The sequence below is a fragment of the Fonsecaea multimorphosa genome (genome assembly GCF_000836435.1).
Source record: "Fonsecaea multimorphosa CBS 102226 unplaced genomic scaffold supercont1.11, whole genome shotgun sequence".
NCBI classification, from domain to species: Eukaryota; Fungi; Ascomycota; class Eurotiomycetes; order Chaetothyriales; family Herpotrichiellaceae; genus Fonsecaea; species Fonsecaea multimorphosa.
This window is the reverse complement of record NW_015971645.1, coordinates 251,982-274,541: the sequence shown is the minus strand read 5'-3', so window position 1 is coordinate 274,541 and position 22,560 is coordinate 251,982. Positions and strand designations below refer to the sequence as shown.

Genomic DNA, 22,560 nt, shown 5'->3' with positions numbered 1-22,560 from the left:
CAGTCCACCTCAGCCGAAGTTCCCTCGACTTTCTTCAGCCTGAGTGGACCAGACTTGAAGGGAAGCTTTGTTTTCCCCTTCCCACAAGGCTATCGAATGTCAAGTGTCCACCGAGGAAACGATCTTCTTGCCAAACTGGATCTAACATCGGATAATAGGATGCATAGTCCGCCGAGTAACATCTCGTATTTTCTTCAGCTTTTGATCAAGATCCCCGAACCATCGTTGTTCTGGCCAGACAACACGAGGCTCTCATGGCCCCAATATGCATCCATCATCCGTATCCCTGCTCTTCCATTATTCAAGGCGAGGTCAAGCTGCAGCGAAATTTGTTGAAGGGAACTACTGAAGCAAGGAGGCGTGTTCGCATTCTGCCCTGATTAGCGTACATGCAAGAGCCCAATTTTGGACGAGTCAGACTGCGCCCTACTCTGGCAAGCCAATGCATGCAACCCCATCTGCACTTGATGCGTCCGTCATTCGCCTTTTCAACCCAAGCTACACCAACCACGACGGGAGTTGGACTTCGGAAAAGGATGGCTCTCGCCTCGACCTCTAACAAAGCGACTACGAGTAGGTGGGCGGCCCGCTCGTCTCATCCGGCCTCGCCCAATACAAACTCCCTCTGCACGTGTCTGTCCATCCCTTGCTTCATCTTCCATCCTCATGGAAAAGCACCACAACAATTCACGTCAAGGATGTGTTGGCATGATGAGTCTAGATTGGAGTGGATTATTCAGACTTACTGCCCTCGTATTCTACAGCCCGGACACCAGGGTTGTCCCTTGCCTCAAATCCTGAAAGAGTGTCGGCGCGAAGGGGGGCAACATCACCTCCTGAACTGCATCGATCAGGCTCTCCCGACGAGGCCTCGCAAAATGGCAATTGCCCACCTAAAACTAGGCTGCAATATCTGTCGCATGTGAGAAAGGCGGTCTGCATCTCTCTTTTTCTCCCCTTTCTCAGCCCCCTTGATTGTCTTGCTCCCGTCATGCTCAGCATTGGCCTTGTTGCTCTCCAGCCAGGGGGAGAAGCCACATCCATTGCGAGCCGAATTGAGCATGTTCCAAGTCTTTTTGTTCTGAGAACGCTGTTCACCCACTGGTCTTTTCCCCCTGGGTTAACTGGCCCTCGAGAGGCATCAAGGAGCCCTGCCGATGGTGAGCACATGCCATTGAAAGGGTGAAGCAGACTCCGAGCGCTAAGGTAAGGCTGTACAATTGTCAGCAATTATCTAACCCAGAATTCCTCCTGACGACAGAAGTCCAAGGCATACATGCATGGTTAGATGTGCCATGGGGTCACTGGCGAGCACACTTGCGGGAGTCAGCGGACAAAAGTATGCCTTTCGCCAGGTAAAGATCACGAACAACAGAAAATATCAGGTTATTCAGCAAAAGCAACTTTGAAAAACCGTCACAAAACTCCAGCATCTGATTTTATTGATACAGGCCTTCCCTTTTCTTCTATTATGCAGTATTGATAGATGTCGTGGTCGAATGTCATCCGGCGAGGGTGGCCATCCCAGACCAAACGCGGCTCGCACACCAACTTCGTCATGGTCTTTCTACCCATACATACAGATACATAGAGAAAATTGAGCAAGTCGAACACTCCTCTTTTGTCCCTTGAACAGTAGGGAAGAATCCAAACACGGCAGAGACAGAGCGGCCGGTCGTGAACAGGTCCGGTGGTTATGGGCAGGTCTTGGTTGTGTCTCCGTGATCTGCTCCCCAAGCCCATGTATGAAACCCTTGAGGTGTCTGGCCTTGTCGAAGGTACTTGCTTGAGAGTGAAGAGGAGAGGTAGTAAAACATTTTCGAAGAGGGTGTTGAGGTTATACCACACGCATGCGCTAGATTGGCGGTGGCATCGCGCTCTGATTCTCTGGACGCTCCGCGATCTCTTGCAGTTCTTCCGGAGCCCCTTCAAGCGAGACAGCGACACCAAGCTTGTGTGTATTCTGCAAGAAATCAGCGACCGTCCTGCAAAGAAGGCGGAATGAACCCAAGGAGGAATCGTCAAAACTCACCTTCCACTGATCGATCTCGGCTGCAAAAGTCAATGTCACCGGAGGTGCAACCCGCCTTTCTAGTACAACACCGAATTTGCCAGTGCTGTCGACTTGCGCACGATAGACCGAGTTGGTGAAGCTGTATTTGAGGCCAACCGTCGTTGTGCCTTCCCGTCGTGGACCTCCGAACATGCTGGCCCCCATGCCAGGTGCAAATTGCAATTGACAATCAACACCGGCCTCGACCTTGTCCGTCAACCGTCTCCAGTATGAAGCTCCCAATGAGCCTTGGCTCAGCCATTGTGCACTAGCAATCCAATCGGTGCTCTTGTATCTCGCACAGTACGACAACGCGGTCTCGGGTTTGCTGTTCAACGCGGGTCGCTGCCATACACCCTCGAGCCCCAATGCAAGCTTTGGCGTAATTGATTGCAGGTAGCTTCCGATGAAGATGCCCGTGACGCCACCATCCAGAATCGATGGACTGAGGGCCTTGACTGACGCCGAGAAATCACTACCAGTGTACTCGTTCTCAATTTGTACCATTGTCTGGCTCTGTCGCGGGTCAATTGAGGTCTGCGTCTTGGTCACGAATCGCGGGGACCATCTCAGGTTTCCCCAGGCCGTCAGAGATCGGTCGCTCGAGTAGGCAGCTTGCATGAAAATCTATTGAAACGATGAGTCCGGATACATGCTCTTTATCGCAAAATGGATTGGAAAGGGACACATACATCAGAATTGCCATACAAGGCCATTAGCTGCCAGGGTGGCAGAGCTTGGGAGCCCATGGCAAAGCCATGTTGTAGGCGGAATAGAGGGTTTATACTGAAGACCTTTTGCAAGTCGCAGCGCAAGCCGGAGAACATGAAATTAGACAGGAGAACATCCTTTTGGACCTCGCGCGCGATATTATCGACCGTCCCGGGATTCTCGAGGCCCAATAACTTCCTCCTCGCCGAGAGACTAGAGTAGGAGTCTGCGATGGTGGCGGCGATGGCGTTGTCTGTTAAAAAAGACAACACAGATGTCGATGATGACTTCTCCTCGACCACGACCGCCATCTTTTCGGATTGAAGTGCAGCACTTTGGCAAGCACCAACAACCGTCTGATTTCGGGACTCGAGATGGGACGACCGAGCAGGCTAGTGGAGGAGGAAGAGGAAGAGGATTGAGGAGCTGAAAGATGCTCTCGTGACTGCGCTGATCGGCTGTCTGTTGGAGCTTGACTTTTGCAGGCGCAGGGAAATCTATGAAGAAATGGCCAGTAACTCCGTAGGAGGCAAGTGCTCCGTACGTAGCCCGTGCCAAGGGAAGGGATTGGCCAATGGGAGATTGGGTTTCAACTCCCTCAAAGTAGCTGCTGCTTTAATATAGCCATGGAGCACTATAGCCAATGAAAGACGGTGGACGAGAATGAGCGACCAGGCGGCGACAACCTCGGCCTCAACCCCATATTTTCTTCCCGCCTTATCAACTCTGCTCCTCAGTACTCGGTAATGCCCCGACAGGCAGTCAGTCATTCATCTTTTCAAAGTGCTTGTTTAGACCAGGTTGCGGCATTGATGATAATATCCAGACAGTATCTGGCGGTGGATGTTCAGACACAATAAGAAGAATTATCGCGGTCTTCGACACACAGCCTTTCACGAACACAACTGAGCTGGGACCGAGCGTAACCTGGGTCAACGACATCCGCAAGCCCGTGCGTTTGAGCAGCTCGGACTCCTTATCCGTTTGGTCAACTGTGGTCGACTTTCGATACGCCTGTCCCAGCTTGTGACTTACCCTCTTGTTTAGATTTGTCTAGCGAGCCTCGTCGTCCACAATGGACACTCTACTAACCGCCGAATCGGCGGTCATGTCTCCTCGCTACCGACGCAAGTCGAGCACATTTGTTGATGCAATCCATGATCTCCCAGAGAAGAGCGAAATGGCACCTGCCCAGCTCTACAGTACTGAGTCGGGGCGACTGTTCCACGCAGGTCGGATCGCCATTACCACAGTAGGGTTGCCTGCTCGCGGCAAGACCCACATCTCGGTGGCATTGGCTCGCTATCTACGATGGCTGGGTGTGAAAACCAGGATCTTTCACCTGGGCGACTATCGCAGAGCCATCGTAGGTCCGGGAAAGGATGTTCCTGATGATTATTTCTTTGTCAACGCCTCGGCGTCGTCGGTGTTGCTGAGGCAGAAGATCCTCAAAAAGTGCAGAGAGGATATTTATCACTTCCTCAACCATGAAAACGGCCAGATTGCCATCTACGATGCAGTCAATCCTCTGTCTGCTGGCCGCAGGTCACTAGCCAAAGAATTCGCGAAACACGACATCAAATGTCTCTTCATCGAGTCAAGCTGTGACGACCAGCGCATCATCGAAGAGAACGTCCGCAGTGTCAAAATCTCTTCGCCCGACTACATAGGCTGGTCCGAGGCTGAGGCGGTCAAACATTACCTGAACAGAGTATCTGCAAAGATCCCGCACTTCGAAACCATGGAGGAACCAGATCTTGACTGGATCAAGATGATCAATGCGGGAGAGCGACTGGTGGTCAACAACACGAGCTTCGGTTATCTGTCACATCGGATTGTGTTCTATCTGTTAAACCTCCACATCAAATCTCGGCACACCTATTTTGCTCGTGCGGGCACCACTTTGGAAGAGGAGTCCTTCAAGGCTGATGCGCGTCTATCACCCAAGGGCAAGGACTATGCCAAGAAAATGAGTGAGACACTGCTCAAGCACCGAGAAGAGGAGAGACGGACTCTGATCGAGAAGGGAGGGATTGACACGCCGCTAAAACCGCTCATCGTGTGGACTTCGACGAGACGGAGGACCGTGGAAACAGCGGCATTCTTAGAAGACAAAGGCTTCAAAGTGAGGCAGAGGTCCCAGATGAGCCAGCTCAACCCCGGCGTGTGCGAAAAGAAGTCAGAGCGCAGAATTCGACAGGAATACCCGGAAGAGGTGTTGAAGCATGATCTAGATCCATACCACCACAGGTTCCCCAGAGCAGAGGTGAGGCAGGACTCTGTCTAGATGCTAGTTGGCGGCGCTGACAATGACAGTCGTACCACGATGTTGCAGTCCGGCTGGAACCCATCATTCTTGAATTGGAAAGGGAGCAGAACGATCTTCTCATCATTGCCCACGAAAGCGTCCTCCGTGTGCTTTATGGGTATCTGATGGCATGTAATGCTGCAGACATTCCCTTCTTATCATTCCCCCGAGACGAGATAATCGAGGTAATCTCCCGAGGTTAGCATTTGGCGACCGACACTGACACCTCCCAGATCATTCCCGCCAGCTACAACAACGAAGCGAAGCGGATAAAGATCCCCAACCTCCCTCCAGAGATCATTCCTGCTTCACCAGAAGGCATCAAGGTGCCCGCACCGCCCAGCGGATTTGTTACTCCTGTGCCTGGCCTGGGTAGTGGCCTTGCCAGTCCTAGAACCGGGGCAAGCACGCCGGACCCAGGTTCTGGTTACAAGACCCCAGAAGACTCTGAGAATCTTTCCGTGAGAATGCACGACGTGGTGTGAAAGCAACAATGGGGGCTGCTGCAAAGCATTGTCGGACAGACGCCCTGAAAGTTTCGCGGTCATATCTTCAATGTATGGTATCCATCCGACATGTCATAGACTCAGTAGTGTGGCAACGGTACCGCGGTCGGGTCAGCATGCACTGTCAGCCACCGTGAAGAGTAGACACGAATAGAATAGTATCTTTGTTGACTAGTTCGTATTTGTCTTCGCCCTCGAGTTCCCAGTCAGAGTCGTTGATCAAGACGAGAATGCCTGGTCGACTTCCAGCGGCAACATTAGTGCATTGGCTCAGCGAACACAGCCTAGTTCACTTACACATTGCCGTCGAGAACGAACAGCTCTTTTCTCGAGTCCTTCATCAAATTACTGCAGAGGTACTTGACCAGATATCCGACCGTTGGGGGTTTCCCGTCGTCTGCGTCTTTGGCCAGTGACAATGAGTGCTTTGATACATTGTCAAAAAGCATCTCCAGGCCACCACTTTGTGCTTCATCAGTCACGCTAATCAATAGGCGCAGGAAAGGTACACCCACGTGAATTCAACCGTGATATCGACCGTTTCGGACATATTTCGAAGACAAAGTAACGCTGTAGGCTCGCAAGTCTTGTGAGAGCAGCCGTGGATAGGGATGCGCTGGGTGCTGTCGGGGTGAGTGTGTTTTCATCACCTGCTTCCACATGTCCATAGCGGGATATATATTTTCCGAGATATTAGCAGGCTAAACCTATCTTGGCATTTGTATGACGGTGGCATCAGCGCCGAGTATCAGATTCGTAAAGCATGTCAGGTAATTAATTACTTCTCGGCGCTCGTACTCGCTCTTGGCTTTTCCAACGTCAAATGTGTATCTCATTATCTGATCGGCGGGAAGATAGACTTGTTACTTCGTTATGTTCATCTTCACCGTTTTCGTCCCTATTTGGCGGCGTGCCGTCCCCAGCATCCTACGTTGAGCGAGAGGTTCATCAAATGAGGTTCCAATCCGTCATGCCATTGCATATCGGCTAATTACACTCTGAATCGATTAGAGCCAACTTCATCCAGCCACATTCCACAATTTGTTTGTTGGAGCACCCCCGAACAGCCGGACTCTTGAAGGAACTTCAGAGCAACCAAAGTAACTGAAGCAATAGCCAGCCAGCCGGGACCTGAACACTCGGTTAGCAGACGCTTATCCCTCTGGAGCAGTACTCACATTTTGTCTGGAGGAGGCACCACTTGCAGCTGGGATTGATGTCGATGCAGTACTGGTGGTGACTGAAGGCAGCGTATGGGTGGCCACGGGGATCGATGTGGTTGGAGCTGGGGCGGGCGCCTCTGTGATGCTGATTGTTGCTGTGGCGCTCCTCACATTCCCAACCCGAGTACAGAGCCCCGCGGCCGCCGAATATACTGAAACACCAGTTGGATCCGCAGTGGACGCCCAAGGAATGCACGCACTCTGGAGCTGGTCGAATGGCCCTGGGTCATAGGTTGCGGTGCCTGCGTAACAAAGGCAGCTGGCTTGACCGCCATCATCTAATGTGGTGAACCCTGAAGTCGCGGCAGCACATGACTCAATCATTGAAAAGGCACTCCAACAGCTGGCCGAGTTCGAGTCGGTGGCCATTGATGCTGTGCTTGTGATCGACATGGTCCCGGTTCCCGAAGACATGTTTGCGGCCGTGGTCGTGGTACCAAGCAACAGCGTTGAGAAGCAATCAGCCGCCGTGGTCTGACTGCAACATGAGATGAAGTCGCTGCCCCCTAGAGAAGCACAGGAATTACAGAAATTGCCGACGCAAGCTATCCCACAGTTAGCATCCGACAGACAATTCTCGAAAAGGAATGGCCCGATCCCCTTACAGCTCAAAATAGGCGGACATGTGGCAGCATAGTTGGTGCAGGACGCATACAAGGCTGAATACGAAAGGTCCGATGTGGTCGTTGCATCCTGCCTGGCATGGAAGACATTCGCATTGGCAGCAGCAGAGCCTGCAAGCCCACCCAAAACAACGCTTGACAAGAGAGCAAAAGCCATCGTCAGATTTGCAAGGGAATGTGGGCAGGAATTTGGTCGCTTTCAGGATCAGGCTGGATCACGACCAGAGGAGGCGATCCAGCATTTATACTTCAGCTCGGCACTTTTGTTCCAAGCGAGTGCGGCTTGTCTCAAAGGCCCAAAGCTACGGCACCAACAGGTTCACGCCGTGCTTTGCTATCCACGCCAAGCTGCGCTCAGCGAGACAGACGGCGTGGCCGGCTGACTCGACTGCCTGCGAACCGTGGCCAAATTTGTACTAATGGTAGGTCGCTACTCACTAGATAGACCACGATAGGCCCACCCAACAACAAGGCTGCTCGCCAAATTGGTCGGTTGCTCGCTAAAAGTAGCCCAGAACAGAGACTCAGCCAGCCACATTTGGTCCAGACACAGGAGGGACTTTGGCGGTTTCTGGAGCCTCCACGAGATCGGGAGATTTATGCATCCCTTTTTGATTTTATGTCCGCAGAGCCTCTTGGGCGTCGTGCCGGCCCACCTAGAAAAGGTGGTGCATTCGCCTTCCTCCTAGCCGGATATTTTCAATCAGGCTTCTCATCCCGACCACGCAAGGTCTCTCAGTCAAGATGGCAAGAATTCTTCTCGATTATTCTGGCTCCGATGTGCGGCTTTTTTTCCGAATCTTCTTTGTTGTTGCATTCATCCTTATCAATCTTGTGGGAACCAAATGTCTGGCAGCACGCGCTAAACTGAGGCTTTTCCAGCGACACACTGTTCCACTACCGTACATGACTTCTTGGTTGGGCAGCTTCGACTCATTGTATGCCTTGCTTGTGGTAAAGACACTGCCAGGAGGATGGCTGAGCTTGCTGATGATCTTTGCCTATCTCTTGAACCTGGGCTCGGATTTTACCTCGGCTCTTATCAAGTCGGTGCTTGTCCACGACCGCTGCCAGTTCGGCACGGGCCTGGTGGTCCAAAGTGCGCTCATCGAAGGTGTCCCTTGGAATGGAGCGCCGTACACGGTCGTTTCACAAGCGCAAACCACCAGTTTGCTCAATGACGGCCTGCAGGGAGTCTACAGAAAGGCAAACCGAGCCGTTGACTTCAGTGCCGATGCCACTGACTTACTGGGCAACTGGCACTGCGTCAGAAATTCTCTTGAACTGGATTATCCCTGGGATGTATCAGTCGACGACATAGTGGTCAGTCTGCAACAACATGATCTTCTTTATGACACCCCGTACGCTGTCTCCGCCTCGATCGGCAACATATCTCATTTAGTGATCGTTGATACGTCCGTTGGAGATAATGTTGGCGCCGTCTTCGATGTTCGGTTCTCGGTCGATACCACTGCATATGGCAACGAGACGAAACACATGCAAAGTTACGAATGCTCTCTGAATGACACGTACGGAGAGCTTCAGCCGGTTCAAGAAATGATACATTCTCATGACACTCTCAAGAACTGGGCTGAAGTCTTCCAAGGTGCGGTATACGAGGGCACAGGCACCCCTGCATCCAACAACACCGGTGGGATCCTGGAACAAGTTCTCAACTCAATGACCATGGTTGCGGGAGGCGACAACTACCTTCTCGACACCAGTCACTCTTCAGAGACACAGGGATGCCTTACTCAACGCACGCACATTTTCTGGGAGCTCATCATGCTTGCCGGTCTAACCCTCCTTCTCTTAGCTTTCCTGCTCCTCTTTTGGTTTGGGCTGAGTATACGGATAAAGATACTGAGCGGCGGCACAGATGCTGCAGACGCGGAATGGATTCAAGAGAATACGCCGATCGGAAACTTCGAGTGGATGGCACAGGCTGTGAGAGAGTCTCAACGACCACGGCCTGTTGAAGTCAAGACTGCTCATCTAAAGAACTGGCATTTCGGAGGGAGCTCGGAGGGAGGTGGCGGTCTTTGGATTACCAACAAAGCGACTCGTTCAAATCTCACCGAGGAAGCAATCTCTTTACGATCCTCGATTCCTTAGAAGGGGATCTCGACCATCCTGGTAACGGTTTTGAAGAGGGGAAGACAGAAGCAGAGATGTGTTCGTGGTGACGTTTCCTGAAGCCTTGTTTCAAGTGTGGTCGTTTCTTCAAGCTTGCCGCATGCAATATCATAGCACCGAAAACAAATGCTGGTAGCGTTCCTTTCTTCAAATGTTTGAACTTGTTTCATGTCGCGATCGTCCTTTCCTTGAACAGCATTATGGGGTCCTGCGGGTTTCCTCCTTCAAGGAAGTGTCCGTTATTGATTCAACATCGCTGTCGTCCCCTCAGAGGAAGAAAAGAAACGTCTGATCGATCTCCAGTTTCAGGAAGCGCCATGGAAAGCCAACAAAAAGCTGCGTCCGAGTCTGGGAGAGAAAGCAAAGAATTAAAACTGGTGGAAGCGACAACCCTACAGCAGGTCTACCGCTCGCCGAGTGGACATTCCGAAGGTGGTGATTATTATTATGGCCCCCAGATGCCACCCTCCGGTACAAAGAGATGCACTGCCACGATACTAGCCAACCGGAAAGGAAGCCAACAAGCCATAATAGGCGCCGTCCCTGGACGTACCGAACCGGACTCTCCACCGCAAAACGGGCTACATTCGGCATCAAAACGGCCTGGCCTTGTCCTGCAGGCAGCAGTTATCCAGACCGGGAATGCATATCGAATAATGGATTGATCCTTTACTCGAACTCGACAACCCCCCCGTCCCTTATATCCACCGCCCCAGCCCCTTTTCCCCTTTTCCCTCTGTACTTGACCAGGAGAAAATCCGAGACAGTCGTATCTCGGAACTCATTCCTCAAAGGGCTTTGTTTACTCCTCTTTTTTCACCTGCACAGCCTCCCAGGAGCGCGCCTGCTGTGACTTGATAGCACTTGGACTTGAACCACTGGATTTGATGGGGTCCTGGTCATATTCTCTGACGGGGCTCGGGAGTTTGGATCAGCTGTTATCAGCAGTTTGACCCTCGACTCACTAGCTCATTGGAAGAATAAGGCCGACGATGTTGTCGCTTCCTTCCAATGACCCAGCCTGTGGCCGTCGCCGTGTCTCAGGAGAGACAGAAGGGGAAGATTCCTTATAAAAGAGCCCCGTCGATGCTGGGAACCATGGACATTCTCTTTGAATTTGGATAAAATCATTTAAGCGATCGCTTGCCTACTTACCTACCTAGGTACCTATCTACCTGCTACCAGATCTGCCGCCTCACAAACTCTCTGCCATACAGCAGGTCATTTCGAGATGGTGTCGTCCACATGTTCCTGTAAGTGGTGATCCGTTCGCTCTCAGTTGTTGCAAGATTAGCTGAACCACGAAATCTTCTTTAGCCCAAGACAACGCTTCGAATCCGTGGCCGTATTGCCCATCTATCGCCGCGGCAGTGATTCTCGCACTCCTCTTCCTGGGCACGACCGTCGCACACATATATCAAGCCGTCCGCCACCGACAACTCTTCTGTCTGGTCGTCATCATTGGTGCGCTCATGGAGACGGCCGCCTTTGCTTTCCGGTTCTCGTCGGCCAAAAACCCTAGCCAAAAGGGAGCGTATGATGCGTCTTTCCTGCTGAATCTACTTGCTCCGATCTTCGTCAACGCCTTTGATTACATGATTATCTCTCGGCTGGTCCGTTGTTTCCTGCGGAAGACCAAAGTCTTTGGTCTGGGAGGCAACATAATGGGAAAGATCTTCGTCTGCTGCGATATAATGTACTGAGATCTCAATCTGTGTGGGAGTTCGAGTTCTGGCTGACACTTTACACGTTCCAGATCCTTCATCATCCAGATCGGCGGCGGCCTTATGACTCTCAGCAAGACACCAAGCTCGGCCAAGACGGGCATTCATATTGTGACGTTTGGTGTGGTGTTCCAGGAAGTACTGATCGTCTTCTTCTTCGCCTTGACTGTGCGGTTGACGCAAAAGCTTGACTGGGTCATGCCGCACAGCCGGATATCCAAAGACGTCAAACTCCGAATCCACGGAGTGCAGATCTCACTGGCCTTGATCACGGTATGTATCGCCACCATCCATGACTATTGGGACCAATGCCTCGATTCTGGGACTAAGAGACTTGCCACACACAGTACCGCATCGTCTACCGGATCGTCCAGTTCTCTTCCGGCCAGGGAAGCAGCATCAACACATACATCAACAAGCACGAGTGGTGCGAGTATGTCTTTGACGGCGTGCCGATGTTCTTCGCCTTGGTCGTCATGAATGTCTTCCACCCGGGGCAAGTGCTTTCTGCTGAAAACCCGGATGGGTTTGCGCTTCCCTTGAACGAGTACTGAATAGATTCCCCATGTCTTTGTTGTCGGAATTAGCTAGGAAGGCGAATATCTGCGTCCCATCTTCAAAGCCTGGGCCGAAGAAGGGGAGAAGCCTTGTCGAAACTCCAGATATGAGAAGAGACGTACTAGGCAACCCCGCATACAAGCCATCAAGCCTAACCCATTTCGCAGCCCTTTCAGGCTTCCGGTTTGTTGGAGTGTGTCAGGGGATACATAACAACACAGAAAACCGATATCGTCGAGATAACTGACGGGCGCTAGAGGGGCTCCCTTTCCGTTCAGCAATATCTTACCAGCCTTGCCGGGATGTCTCCTCTGTCAAGTCTCGAAACAGACCCGACTGGTCTCTCACCGCTATCATCCTGTGCCCAGCCTGTTTCCACAATTTCGGATATTCGATAGGAGATCATCACGCGCCCTTTTGTTCTCCTCTCGTACCCTTTTTCCAGGAGGAACTGAGGAGTTGTACAAGATCCGTCCTGTGAATGGAATGTGTGGATTACAGCCAAGGCGATGGTAACTCTGGAGACAGATCGATCTAGGTAGCTAGTTCCCGGACACTTCTAGATACCAGTAGACTTCCACAGAAGCGTCAAGTTCTTGTATGCAGGACGAGTTGTTATCAGAGGCGTTAGTATTCAAGCGGACCGGGTTAGTAGCTTGACGGCTGCTTATACTGGCAACTAGAATTATAGGAGATTCACTCATACTATGGGCTAGACTGGAAAGGACGTACAGGGCAGCGTCATTCTCTTTCCCAAATAGCCTGCGAGGCTTAAACTGCTGGATGGTTACAAGTCTTGGCGTGGTTTTTTCTGCATCCTCCAGTTTCTGGTCCATTCCACTTCTGCTTTCTTGATCAATGTCTCCTCCTCTCGTCCAGGACGAGTACCTCAGCGTCGGCGGAAACAGACATAGCACAGCAGCCGACTGGTCAACAAGCTCAGGATTGCTCGCCTTTGGCGCCGACCAAAATGTGGGCATATGGTCGCCGCTGAATGACTCTGGACACGGCATCTCCGCCCTGCTCTCCGGGCATACGGGCAAAGTGACGACTGTGAAGTTTCTGAGCCCAGCCCAAGGTGCCTCTGCCGAGCTGTTGGTCTCGGGCAGTGCGAATGGAGAGATCGCAGTATGGAGAAAAGAGACTGCAAATCAGGAATGGAGATGCCTGGTGAAGACCGCGGCGCATGAAGGCGCTGCCAACGCCATCGCTTCCTTCAGTGGGAGCAATATCCTGGCAACTGGCGGAGCCGACGCAAAAGTGAAACTCTGGAAAGTCCACGAGACAGAAATCGAAGCCTTGGCCACCCTCTCCCTCAAACCCAGGTTCATTCCCTTGGCTCTCGCCATCAGTCCCTTTCCTTCCACGTCTTCTCCCGAGCATGCTTACTTGGTCGCCGGAGGCACTCGGAACGATATCCAAGTATACGCCATCGAAGGTCTGTCCTCGACCCCCAAGTTCCATCACCATGCCACTCTCACTGGACACGAAGCGTGGGTGCGGTCTCTGGCACTCACACAAGCTCCAGACGGCGGTGCCCTGCTTGCTTCTGCAAGCCAGGACAAATATGTCCGTCTCTGGCGCTTTCAACTGGGAGGCAGCAAACCCACAAATCAACTCGCCGAGCTGAACGGAGTCTCTGCCGTAAGTGGTACGTTATCAGCAAAGACCCAGACCGTGGCCGCTGGGGAACACAAATACTCCATCACGTTTGAGGCATTACTTCTCGGCCACGAAGACTGGATCTATTCCGCTGCATGGAGCCCCACTAGCTCCCAACTCCTCACCGCGTCGGCCGACGGATCTCTTTCGATATGGGAGCCGGAGCCGTCGTCCGGAATATGGATCAGCATGTCTCGGCTGGGAGAGATCAGTGCGGCAAAGGGGGCCACTACTGCGACCGGCTCTGCCGGCGGCTTCTGGACTGGGCTATGGGGACCTGACGGCAAGACTGTCACTTGTCTCGGCCGGACGGGCAGCTGGCGACTGTGGCAGTACGACGAGACGTCGCAGTTCTGGACACAAAGGTTTGGTATCAGCGGACACACCAACTCGGTCAACGGGATCTGCTGGGCCCCTGACGGAAGCTATCTCCTTTCCACCAGTTCCGATCAGACAACCAGGCTTCACGCAGAGTGGAAAAGGGGCGCGAAACGGAGCTGGCACGAATTCTCGCGGCCTCAGATCCACGGATACGACCTCAACTGCATCGCGAGCACGACACCGTATCAGTTCTCTTCCGGCGCGGATGAGAAGCTGTTGCGCATTTTCAACGAACCAAGGGATATCGCCAACATGCTCCATCGACTATGTCGGATCGCATTGCCCCTGGAATTGGCCGAAATGCCCGACACTGCTGCGATTCCTGTGCTGGGTCTGTCGAATAAGGCTATGGACGACAGCGAGGAGATGGGGGGCGATGCTGCGAACGACGCCCTGGAGACAACCGCTACGTCTAACGGACTCGGGCCTTCGCTGCTTGACATCCAAGAACCACCGACCGAGGACCTGCTGGCGCGCCACACGCTGTGGCCCGAGCACGAGAAACTGTACGGCCACGGTTCGGAAATCTCTGAAGCAGCGACACCCGCGGACGGCAGTGTCCTCGCCACGGCCTGCAGGGCGAGCTCGCTCGACCACGCGGTGATCCGCCTGTACGACACGAGGGACTGGAACGAGATCAGACCGCCTCTGTCGGCGCACTCGCTCACGGTCACGAGACTTGCATTCTCCCCACAGAGTCCAGAGTTCCTGCTGAGTGTAGGACGAGATCGGCAATGGGCGGTGTTCAAGCGATCAAGTGAGAATCCAAGAAGCTGGGGCCGTATCGCCATAAACGCCAAGGCGCATTCGCGGATGATTCTCGACGCTACGTGGCTTATAGGCACGACTGCAAATCCAAGCTTCGCCACAGCCGGCAGGGACAAACTTGTCAAGCTGTGGTCAAGCAATGCCGGCAGCGAGAATGAGACCAGCTTCACAATGCGCTCCTCGATCACTCGAAAGGGTCCCGTCACAGCCGTCTCTGCCACCTCTATCACCACCTCCGACGGATTCCGCGGTGTCCTCGCGGCTGGCGAGGACGATGGGACCATCTCACTACACAGTGTCGACGTGAACGGCGACCTCAAGGTATTACACACTGTCGAAGTCCCAAGACATCTCTGCCCCTCAAGGTCAGTCAATCGACTAGCCTGGCGGCCAACCGGACACGAAGACAGCAGCGATCAGGATGATGGAGACTACCAGCTATTGGCGGTGGCCTCGGCGGACGGATCAGTGCGAATCCTGCGGATAAATATCGCGGCCTTTGGCGAATGAGCCTCATCGGACAGTGGGGATTGTGCTCCGTGTTTGAGATGATCATCTACAGGGCGGATTCTGCTTTGTTGGCCCGTGGCACGACACGTGGGGAAGAAGCACCTGCGGCAAGAGAATATCTGTGTCGCGAGGAGGCAGAATGAGAGACCAACCTGCAAGGGTGGGGTTGGGTAAGCGGGTTCTACTTGTTTGTTACATATGACCCCTTTCACGGCGGGAAAGGCAGGGAGCATGATCCAAACGATTCATCTCGCCCTTCCTCCACGACGATCAAATGTGTCAGCCAGAGAGACGTCGAGACACACAACATGACGCCTGAGAGTCAGAGTCAGAGCCAGAGCGGAATTTGATGCCCGGACATGGGCAGGCAGATCGAGCGCCCTCCTTCAGAGATCGAGGTCGGTGGCAGGTTTTTATCCAGACAACACAACTTCCAGTCCGGAAAGGGAGCCTGGATGAAAGCCGTCGAAAATGCACGACAAAGTCCCGCGTTCGCAGGAGGTTTTTGCCTTTCCCCCTTTTCTCACAGCGAACGAAGAGCCTCACTCTTGTTCTTTTCGCAGACCCGCGAACTCGTGCGGGCAAACTGTTTAGAAACTTCACCGTGTCGCACACATTGCACAGTGAGGGCTCGGAATGGAGACAAACATATCTGAAGTGCTGCCATATGCCGGATTTCATTGATCCCAATCTACCTCTTATCAGCGGTTGGGGTCAGAAAGCAAGGGACAGCTGTATGCGGGAATGAGAAAAACCGCCAGCTCTCTCACACACACAAACACACCCTCTCTTTCTGCGGATAATGGTGTTAAGACCAGAATGGCTTCTTTGCCGGCCAACCTTCGCGCCCCGGAAAATTATCTCCCTCCTGCAAGCGCCTGGCAAATGCGAGACAGATGCGCTCAATGATCTTGTTGAAGATCAGACGGGGTATCCAGATGACATATACGTCCACGCAGCAATGCAGTAGTACCCTCCTAGAATGCATCCAGAATAGATCCCATATTCTCTCTTTCTCTCTCCGCTGGTTGTCGTCACCTGCTCTATGTTTTCGAACAGGGCTTTTTCAATGTTGAAGTCTTTCATTCACGCTCGTTGTGGGTATGTGTGTGTTATTTGTCGTCGTGGTCGTGGTCGTGGCCGTCGTATCACAGCCCCGGCGGTTTCTCGACCCCGTACCCGCCCTTGCCCTCGTAACTCTCGTACGTCTTGCCCTGAGTTTTGTCTGGCGCGGTGTTGCCTCTGGGACCCCTCTCGGCCAGGTCGTCCTTTAACCACTTGAGGACCAGCTCGCCTAGCCTGCTATTCCCAGAGCCGGCGCCGGCGCCGCTGGCATCGCCCTCGCCCTCAGCGTGATGGTGGTGGTGGTCCTCGAACTCGGCCATGGGCCCCCACTCCTTGACGCGGCCGAGGTGCATGTGCACGAGATGCGTGGGCCACCCGGCCAAGTTATCCAGGATGTGCGTCGCGTACACGATGGTGGCGCCCCTGCGCTGAGTCTCGCCCCTCAACCAGGCCAGAAAGTTGCTGCGGCTCAGCAGGTCCAAGTCCACGGTGATCTCGTCCAGCAGGAGCACGTCCCAGGGCCGGATCAGGCCCATGGCGAGCTGGACGCGCCGCCGCTCGCCGTCCGAGACCATGTGCATGCGCCACGCGAGATCGATGTCCAGGATCCTCACCAGCTCATCCCTCCGCTGCGGGAAATGCGTCCCGCCCACGGAATCCAGCAGGACGGGGACGGCCATGTCGGTGCGCACGATCGGGTTGAGAACCCACTCCAGGCCCAGGTACGTGACGCCCTCGAGCCCGCTCGCGAACGGGTCCACGCCCGCGATGAACACGGACCGCGACGGCGCCAGCTTCTTGCCCGACAGGAGCCGCAGGAGCGTCGTCTTGCCCGCCCCGTTGGCCCCGATCAGCAACGTCCGCGACCCCGCGGGGAGCTCGAGGTTGATGTCTTGCAAGCCCCACGAGCCGTCGGGAAACTTGTAGTTCAGCCCGCGCACGATGATGTCGGGCTTTGGCTCGTGTACGGCCGTAGGCGTGCTTTGGGACTCCTGAGACGGCATTCTTGTTTTTGCTCTTCCCAACAAGGTGGTGAGGGTGAATGTGTGGGCGGGAAGATGGAAGATTCGAATGATGTTATGTTTTGATATCCCTAAATATTGGATCAAAAAGTGCGGCTCTGATCCAACCAATCAGTGCAGACGTCAGTTTGTATCCAGTTCTTGACGACCTGGATTTCTCCCGCCTTCCGCCGACGATTCTCGATTCCTTCTCTTATACAGCCTGTACAAGACGAGAGGCATCGGAGGACGGGCATCCATATCGTCCATCTGACTACGGCGAATTGAGAACTGCGTGACTGCCCGCGATCGAAGAAACCGTTGCTCCTGATTGTTGGGTATATATAAGACCTTTTCTGCCGCAAACTAGAACCTATTCCATACGCTCTGCTATGCTCCAATGCCATGCAGGCTGCCTGTGTTCAAATCATGCTTTGCACGCTCGCTTGCCCACTTCTATGCTGGTTCGCTTGCTATTATTAGAGGCTTGTTCCCTGCCTTTTCAGCTCCGTCCGCACCCTTGTGTGTTGTCAAAAAGCAAAGACATCAAAATACACCCAAGCCAAGCCCACTCGACTAGATGTTCAACCGAACCCTCCACAGTCGTTTCCATTAGGCTGGGATTTCATTGGCAGTAATTTGCGGGAAATGGTCCCTTCATTCCCCTGAGCTCCCCCTGCCACCAGTCGTCGGTACTCTCAGTTTTCTTGATGACTCGAATCCGATCACCTTCTCGGAATGCAAGATCCCCCTCACTTTGGCCGTCAAAATCGTACAGTGCTGTTACAAAAATGGTTTGCTGGGAGGGTAACCTCGGCGGTGGAGGAGGTGGAGGTCGCTTCTTTTGTGCAATGGATGCCGCCGTGGCAGCAGAGACGGCCGATACACCAGAGGGCTGTCGATCACGAGAGAAATAGTCTGTGTTCGGCCCTGCTGGCGAGTACGCCATCGGCGTCTGATAGACTGACTGTGAGGGCGACGGGCTGGCGATAAATTCCTGTGGGGTGGTTGCTCCAAGCATAGACGACGCGGCGGGCGAGGATGACAACTTGGACTTTGGCTCAAAAGTTGGGGAAGGTGGAAGAGCCCTGGCCGGGGAGACCGACTGCTGGCGGTGTGCACTGAAGGCTGAGGCACTTGGGCGGCGGTAGCCATTGACCGAGTGATTACCATTCTCCATGGACGTCCTTGCTGCCTTTCCATTGGCCAAGATCGCCAATGACTCAGCCTCGCGTTGCACGGGTTTGAATGAGTCGTTCCACAGTCGGATTACTTCATCCATCGGCGGAGCTGGAGAAGGGAAACCTTCCTCTGTGCAGTAAGTGTGCAGTAGGGTGTAATAATGTCCTAGCAGGTTGTTCTGGATCTGGATTTGAGCAGCCAGAAAGTGGGGGAGCAGCGAAAACACCGACGTCAAGAGGCGAGGAAGACAACCTCTCAAGTTATCATCGGCGGCGTGGTATGCTTCGGTAGCCGCTTCCAGCTCGGATTGGGCTTTGACGAGGGCCGCAGTGTCTCGTTCCGACCGTTTTGTCTTTTTCAGGTGGGAGTCGACCCTGCTTTGGTATCTTTCAAAGTCGAGTTTCCGGTCCTCGCGCTTTTTGATGGTCTTCTTCATGGTGTGCAGGCTGTCCTTTGCATTTTGCGCCGGCCGGATGAGCCTCTCCTCAACCTGAGCCAGGTCCTCGGTGAGATCTCTCTTCAAGTCCTCGTACTCGCTCTTAATCCTCGCGGTCCTGCGGACAATGTGGTCGGGGGTCTGGACGGGGACATGGCCGTGGTAATCGTCGCTGGCCCCCACAATCGGACCGTACAGGAGGCTGAACTCGTCGAATACACGATGTTGGTGGGTGAGGATGGAAATCCAGGACTCTCGCCATGCTTTGGAGGCCTCGATAATCTTGCCAGAAGTCAGTCAGTGGCGGACAGAATATTTGAAAGACATACTTTTGTCAACAACTTATCGGCCTCTTCAAAGTCCTTGAGCAACACCGAGACTTGTTGTTCATCGGCCGACCTTTTCATGTACTTGCCAAAATGCCGCTGGACACTGTGCATGGTGGCTGCTGGCTTGCTGAGTACTGGGCAAGGGCGAGACCGTCACAAGCACAGTGGCCTGAGGAATTTCTCTTGAGGAGGCCAGAGTGAGGGTGTCGAGACAAGAGGATGCGGATGTGATTTCCAGCTGACGGACCCTAGTCCCCTCGAGAAAGAGCAGAGCGCAGGTGCCCTTGAGGCTTGGTGGCACAAGATCGCTGCCGCTGCCACTGCCGCTACCACCAAGTCTGCTACCCGGTCGATCGACGTTGTAAGAGGCTCGGCCAGGCTTGGAGGAAACGAACGCCGGGTACGGTAAGGAGAGAAACGTGTATTAAAATCGGTATGTAGCCAACTGACCAGCAGTCTAAAAGGTTTACCCTTACCTCATGTGAGTGAAGTACACGAGGAGAATGCGAGAAAATTAGTTGGACAGTAGTAAATAAAGTCAAGCAGCGACTTGTAGGGGGGTGGTAAGTTCAAGCCAGGGAAGCCATACGCAGTAATAGGGTACGTAGGCTTGCAGGGTCTCGTATCATAGGCAGGGTTTAGCTAAGGGGATCAACGGGAGGGGGCGAGGGGGGGGCTTAGGGCTTTAACGGGGGCGGATGAAGCCTGGGCCTCCCTGGCCTTAGCCCTGCGTTGCCTGCGGTTTCCTTGTCACCCACTTGACTTGCTCTTCACCCGAGTTCCAGCCTTAGTTGACGCGCGTTTCCCACCCACCCATCAATCCACTCACCATCAATCAATGACATGCTCTCACTGGCTCCCATCACCACATGAGACTTCCCTTGCCTTATCGACTGATGACCGACGCAGCTTCTTCCGCCAACGTCTCCATTGGTCGTCTCCGTGCAGGATGTCGCTGACAACCAGTTCAGCCTCAGCTCCTCCCACTGCTTCCAGGTGCAGCTGTAAATGTGACGATGGCAACCCTCACTTCGACTCACCGCGGGTTCGGTTCTGCCAGCTTGACCGTCGCTCCCACCCAAAACACCGCCCCCGTCCATGAGTTCCGCTGTCTCTACACCCGCGACCTGCACAAGAAAGCAAAGAAATGGCACGATGGCTCCTTGCGGTTCCACACCTTCAATCGACGCGTCATGGTCTACGACGACGCGAAAAATTATATTGGAGACCTCCACTACAGGCAAGAGGAGGAGTTTGCGGAGGGCGTTGAGATCCAGCTAGACCGTGGTGTTTTGGTGGAAGTCGGAGAGCGTCTCGGTGAGACCCAAACAGATTTGGCCCCGATTCTCGAAAGATCACGACCAGAGAAGCCTCCACCACCCCAACAGCCGACAGCCATGGCAAATCGTCCCCTGTCCGCTGGCCCCTCGCAGAGACCCAAGTCGCTGTTAGAAGTGCTGGGCCCTTCTCAAGGTCGACTGGGACGTGCAAGGTTACCTGCAAACTCTCCTTATGAGCAAAGATGGTCATCTAGTCGCGCAGCGCTGGTGGGATCGCCTCGGAAACGGCAGAGACTTGACTGTGACAAGGAAAACCAATTCGATCAGGTCCACCAACCAGTCCGGCCAGCAAGGCCTCGCTTACCTCAGCCCATGCAGCCAAGTAAGACCGTCCCGCAAACCCCTCGCCGCGCGGGATCCCCAGTGGGATTCGAAGAGTTCATCGAATTGTCGTCAGGCGAAGAGCCTAAACAACAGCCTAAGAAGTCAACAAGGCTGGGCTCTGGAGTGGTGGAAAATCAAACAGGTTTAACCCCGGAGGAGCAGAGGCTGACTCCTGCATTGGCACGTGCGAGGTCGTCGCTACTCCCTCAACCGGAAGACAATGGCAGCAAAGGGAGAATGGGCAAGGAGAGACAGAAGAAATCAAATGCCCCCCAAAAACCGAAGACAACAGCCAATGACGACTCTTCGAATCTCCGTCCACAAGTCGCTCGCACTTCACGACTGCTGATCGGCCAGCCAAGGCCCAGGCCAAAGTTGACCTGTGTGCTGCCATTTTCTAAAGGTACATCAAGATCGCAGACGTTGAGAAGTTCGTGCCCACGGTCGCCTCAAGTACGGGCATCATCCCCTTTTGATGAAGACGTGTCGTTGCTACCAAGACAGGCCGTCAATGCCAACGTCGATGACTGTGTGCAACCAATTCAGGTATCATGCTCCGGTCAGTCGAGCGTGCATGGCTCGGTGCAGGAAGAAAACGGCAGTTTCAGCCCTCTATTTATACCAGAGGAGAATCCTGAGAGCAATTCACCCTCTCCTAGACCACTCCCAACCCAGGAGGAATTTCCCATTCCCGGGTCTGACAAGAGCCAGCTATCTCAAAGTCCACCGAAACCCAATTCACCCTCTCCTAGACCACTCCCAACCCAGGAAGAATTTCCCCTTCCCGGGTCTGACAACAGCGAGCTGCCTCAAAGTCCACCAAACCCCAGTGTGGTCTCGTCCGCCCAAGCTCAGCCGGTATCTATACCTGCACCGCAGCTTGACAAGGATGCACGACCGTCGGCGAATGACGAGTGCCCGCGCCCACAGGCCCCCTTAGTGGTCCATCCCCAAGTTCCCTACCAACCCGACCTTTCACCGGGACGATCCAATAGTTCTGATATACGTCAATTCCGACGAGTCTTTTCTGAAAATGATGCGGTGGCAGATGACGCATTCACTCTGAGACCTGAGCCTGCAGCACCGCAAGCGAGAAGTCCCCTAGGAGTGCTAGGCAACCTAGCGGCGAGGAAGAGTCCTCTCAAGTCCAAGAGTCCAAGCACACTTCAGCGGTGCGCATCCGACACCAACGCGTTGGACACAGACAACCACCTTATGGAAGGATTGACCGAAGAGGGCACCAAAGGGTCCACAGGACCTTGGACCGAGGACGAAGCCTTTCTTCTGTTTGACTGGTGGCCTGCCGACATGGAGAAGCCGGTCTACTGGAAGGAGACAGAGGAGCATGTCTTGCCGCGCATAATGCCTGCGGCTGTACCAGATGTTCGGGCTGGCATTACAACAGCGCGTCAGTTCCGCATCATGTGCAACGATATAAATGGATAATGAACGTTTGATGAGCAATGACACCTTGTGCGAATAAACCTATATGTGTGTGACAGCAGCAAGCATACCTAGGTATGTGGTGAAACACCCAGCGAGGCTGATGCTGCTATATTTGTCCAAACATGTGTTTGATCTTCCTCCCACTCGTTTGCACTTGTTTCAGCCTCATCCTGTCCAGCGGACAACTCCGGCCCCTTCGTCTCCTTGTTGCTTGTCCTTATCCTTATCGTGGGTTCTAGAACCGCCTCAGACAGCATAAGTCTACGCATCCACC

At 53.7% G+C, this 22,560-nt stretch overlaps 9 protein-coding genes across 9 annotated transcripts; 5 read left to right on the top strand and 4 right to left on the bottom strand.

The window, feature by feature from the left end:
- Positions 1–1,855: 1,855 nt before the first annotated feature.
- Positions 1,856–3,075, bottom strand: Z520_06092 (uncharacterized protein; the record flags this gene model as incomplete). Its single annotated transcript, XM_016776594.1, has 3 exons — positions 1,856–1,963; positions 2,033–2,680; positions 2,746–3,075. The coding sequence occupies 3 exons, from the start codon at positions 3,073–3,075 to the stop codon at positions 1,856–1,858; spliced, it is 1,086 nt and encodes a 361-aa protein (XP_016632136.1).
- Positions 3,076–3,839: 764 nt separating this feature from the next.
- On the top strand, positions 3,840–5,557 carry Z520_06091 (uncharacterized protein; the record flags this gene model as incomplete). Its single annotated transcript, XM_016776593.1, has 3 exons — positions 3,840–5,030; positions 5,081–5,257; positions 5,306–5,557. 3 exons carry the CDS (start codon positions 3,840–3,842, stop codon positions 5,555–5,557), a joined length of 1,620 nt encoding a protein of 539 aa, XP_016632135.1.
- Positions 5,558–5,702: 145 nt separating this feature from the next.
- Z520_06090 (uncharacterized protein) lies at positions 5,703–6,128 on the bottom strand (the record flags this gene model as incomplete). The annotated part of the gene is made up of 3 exons (XM_016776592.1): positions 5,703–5,820; positions 5,876–6,040; positions 6,094–6,128. The coding sequence occupies 3 exons, from the start codon at positions 6,126–6,128 to the stop codon at positions 5,703–5,705; spliced, it is 318 nt and encodes a 105-aa protein (XP_016632134.1).
- Positions 6,129–8,168: 2,040 nt separating this feature from the next.
- On the top strand, positions 8,169–9,539 carry Z520_06089 (uncharacterized protein; the record flags this gene model as incomplete). The annotated part of the gene is made up of 1 exon (XM_016776591.1): positions 8,169–9,539. The coding sequence occupies one exon, from the start codon at positions 8,169–8,171 to the stop codon at positions 9,537–9,539; it is 1,371 nt and encodes a 456-aa protein (XP_016632133.1).
- A 1,252-nt stretch (positions 9,540–10,791) lies between these two features.
- Positions 10,792–11,838, top strand: Z520_06088 (uncharacterized protein; the record flags this gene model as incomplete). The annotated part of the gene is made up of 4 exons (XM_016776590.1): positions 10,792–10,813; positions 10,878–11,256; positions 11,317–11,557; positions 11,632–11,838. 4 exons carry the CDS (start codon positions 10,792–10,794, stop codon positions 11,836–11,838), a joined length of 849 nt encoding a protein of 282 aa, XP_016632132.1.
- Positions 11,839–12,700: 862 nt separating this feature from the next.
- Positions 12,701–15,163, top strand: Z520_06087 (uncharacterized protein; the record flags this gene model as incomplete). The annotated part of the gene is made up of 1 exon (XM_016776589.1): positions 12,701–15,163. One exon carries the CDS (start codon positions 12,701–12,703, stop codon positions 15,161–15,163), a length of 2,463 nt encoding a protein of 820 aa, XP_016632131.1.
- A 1,148-nt stretch (positions 15,164–16,311) lies between these two features.
- Positions 16,312–17,232, bottom strand: Z520_06086 (uncharacterized protein; the record flags this gene model as incomplete). The annotated part of the gene is made up of 1 exon (XM_016776588.1): positions 16,312–17,232. One exon carries the CDS (start codon positions 17,230–17,232, stop codon positions 16,312–16,314), a length of 921 nt encoding a protein of 306 aa, XP_016632130.1.
- A 622-nt stretch (positions 17,233–17,854) lies between these two features.
- Positions 17,855–19,287, bottom strand: Z520_06085 (uncharacterized protein; the record flags this gene model as incomplete). Its single annotated transcript, XM_016776587.1, has 2 exons — positions 17,855–19,129; positions 19,177–19,287. 2 exons carry the CDS (start codon positions 19,285–19,287, stop codon positions 17,855–17,857), a joined length of 1,386 nt encoding a protein of 461 aa, XP_016632129.1.
- A 905-nt stretch (positions 19,288–20,192) lies between these two features.
- Z520_06084 (uncharacterized protein) lies at positions 20,193–22,286 on the top strand (the record flags this gene model as incomplete). Its single annotated transcript, XM_016776586.1, has 1 exon — positions 20,193–22,286. One exon carries the CDS (start codon positions 20,193–20,195, stop codon positions 22,284–22,286), a length of 2,094 nt encoding a protein of 697 aa, XP_016632128.1.
- Positions 22,287–22,560: the final 274 nt, after the last annotated feature.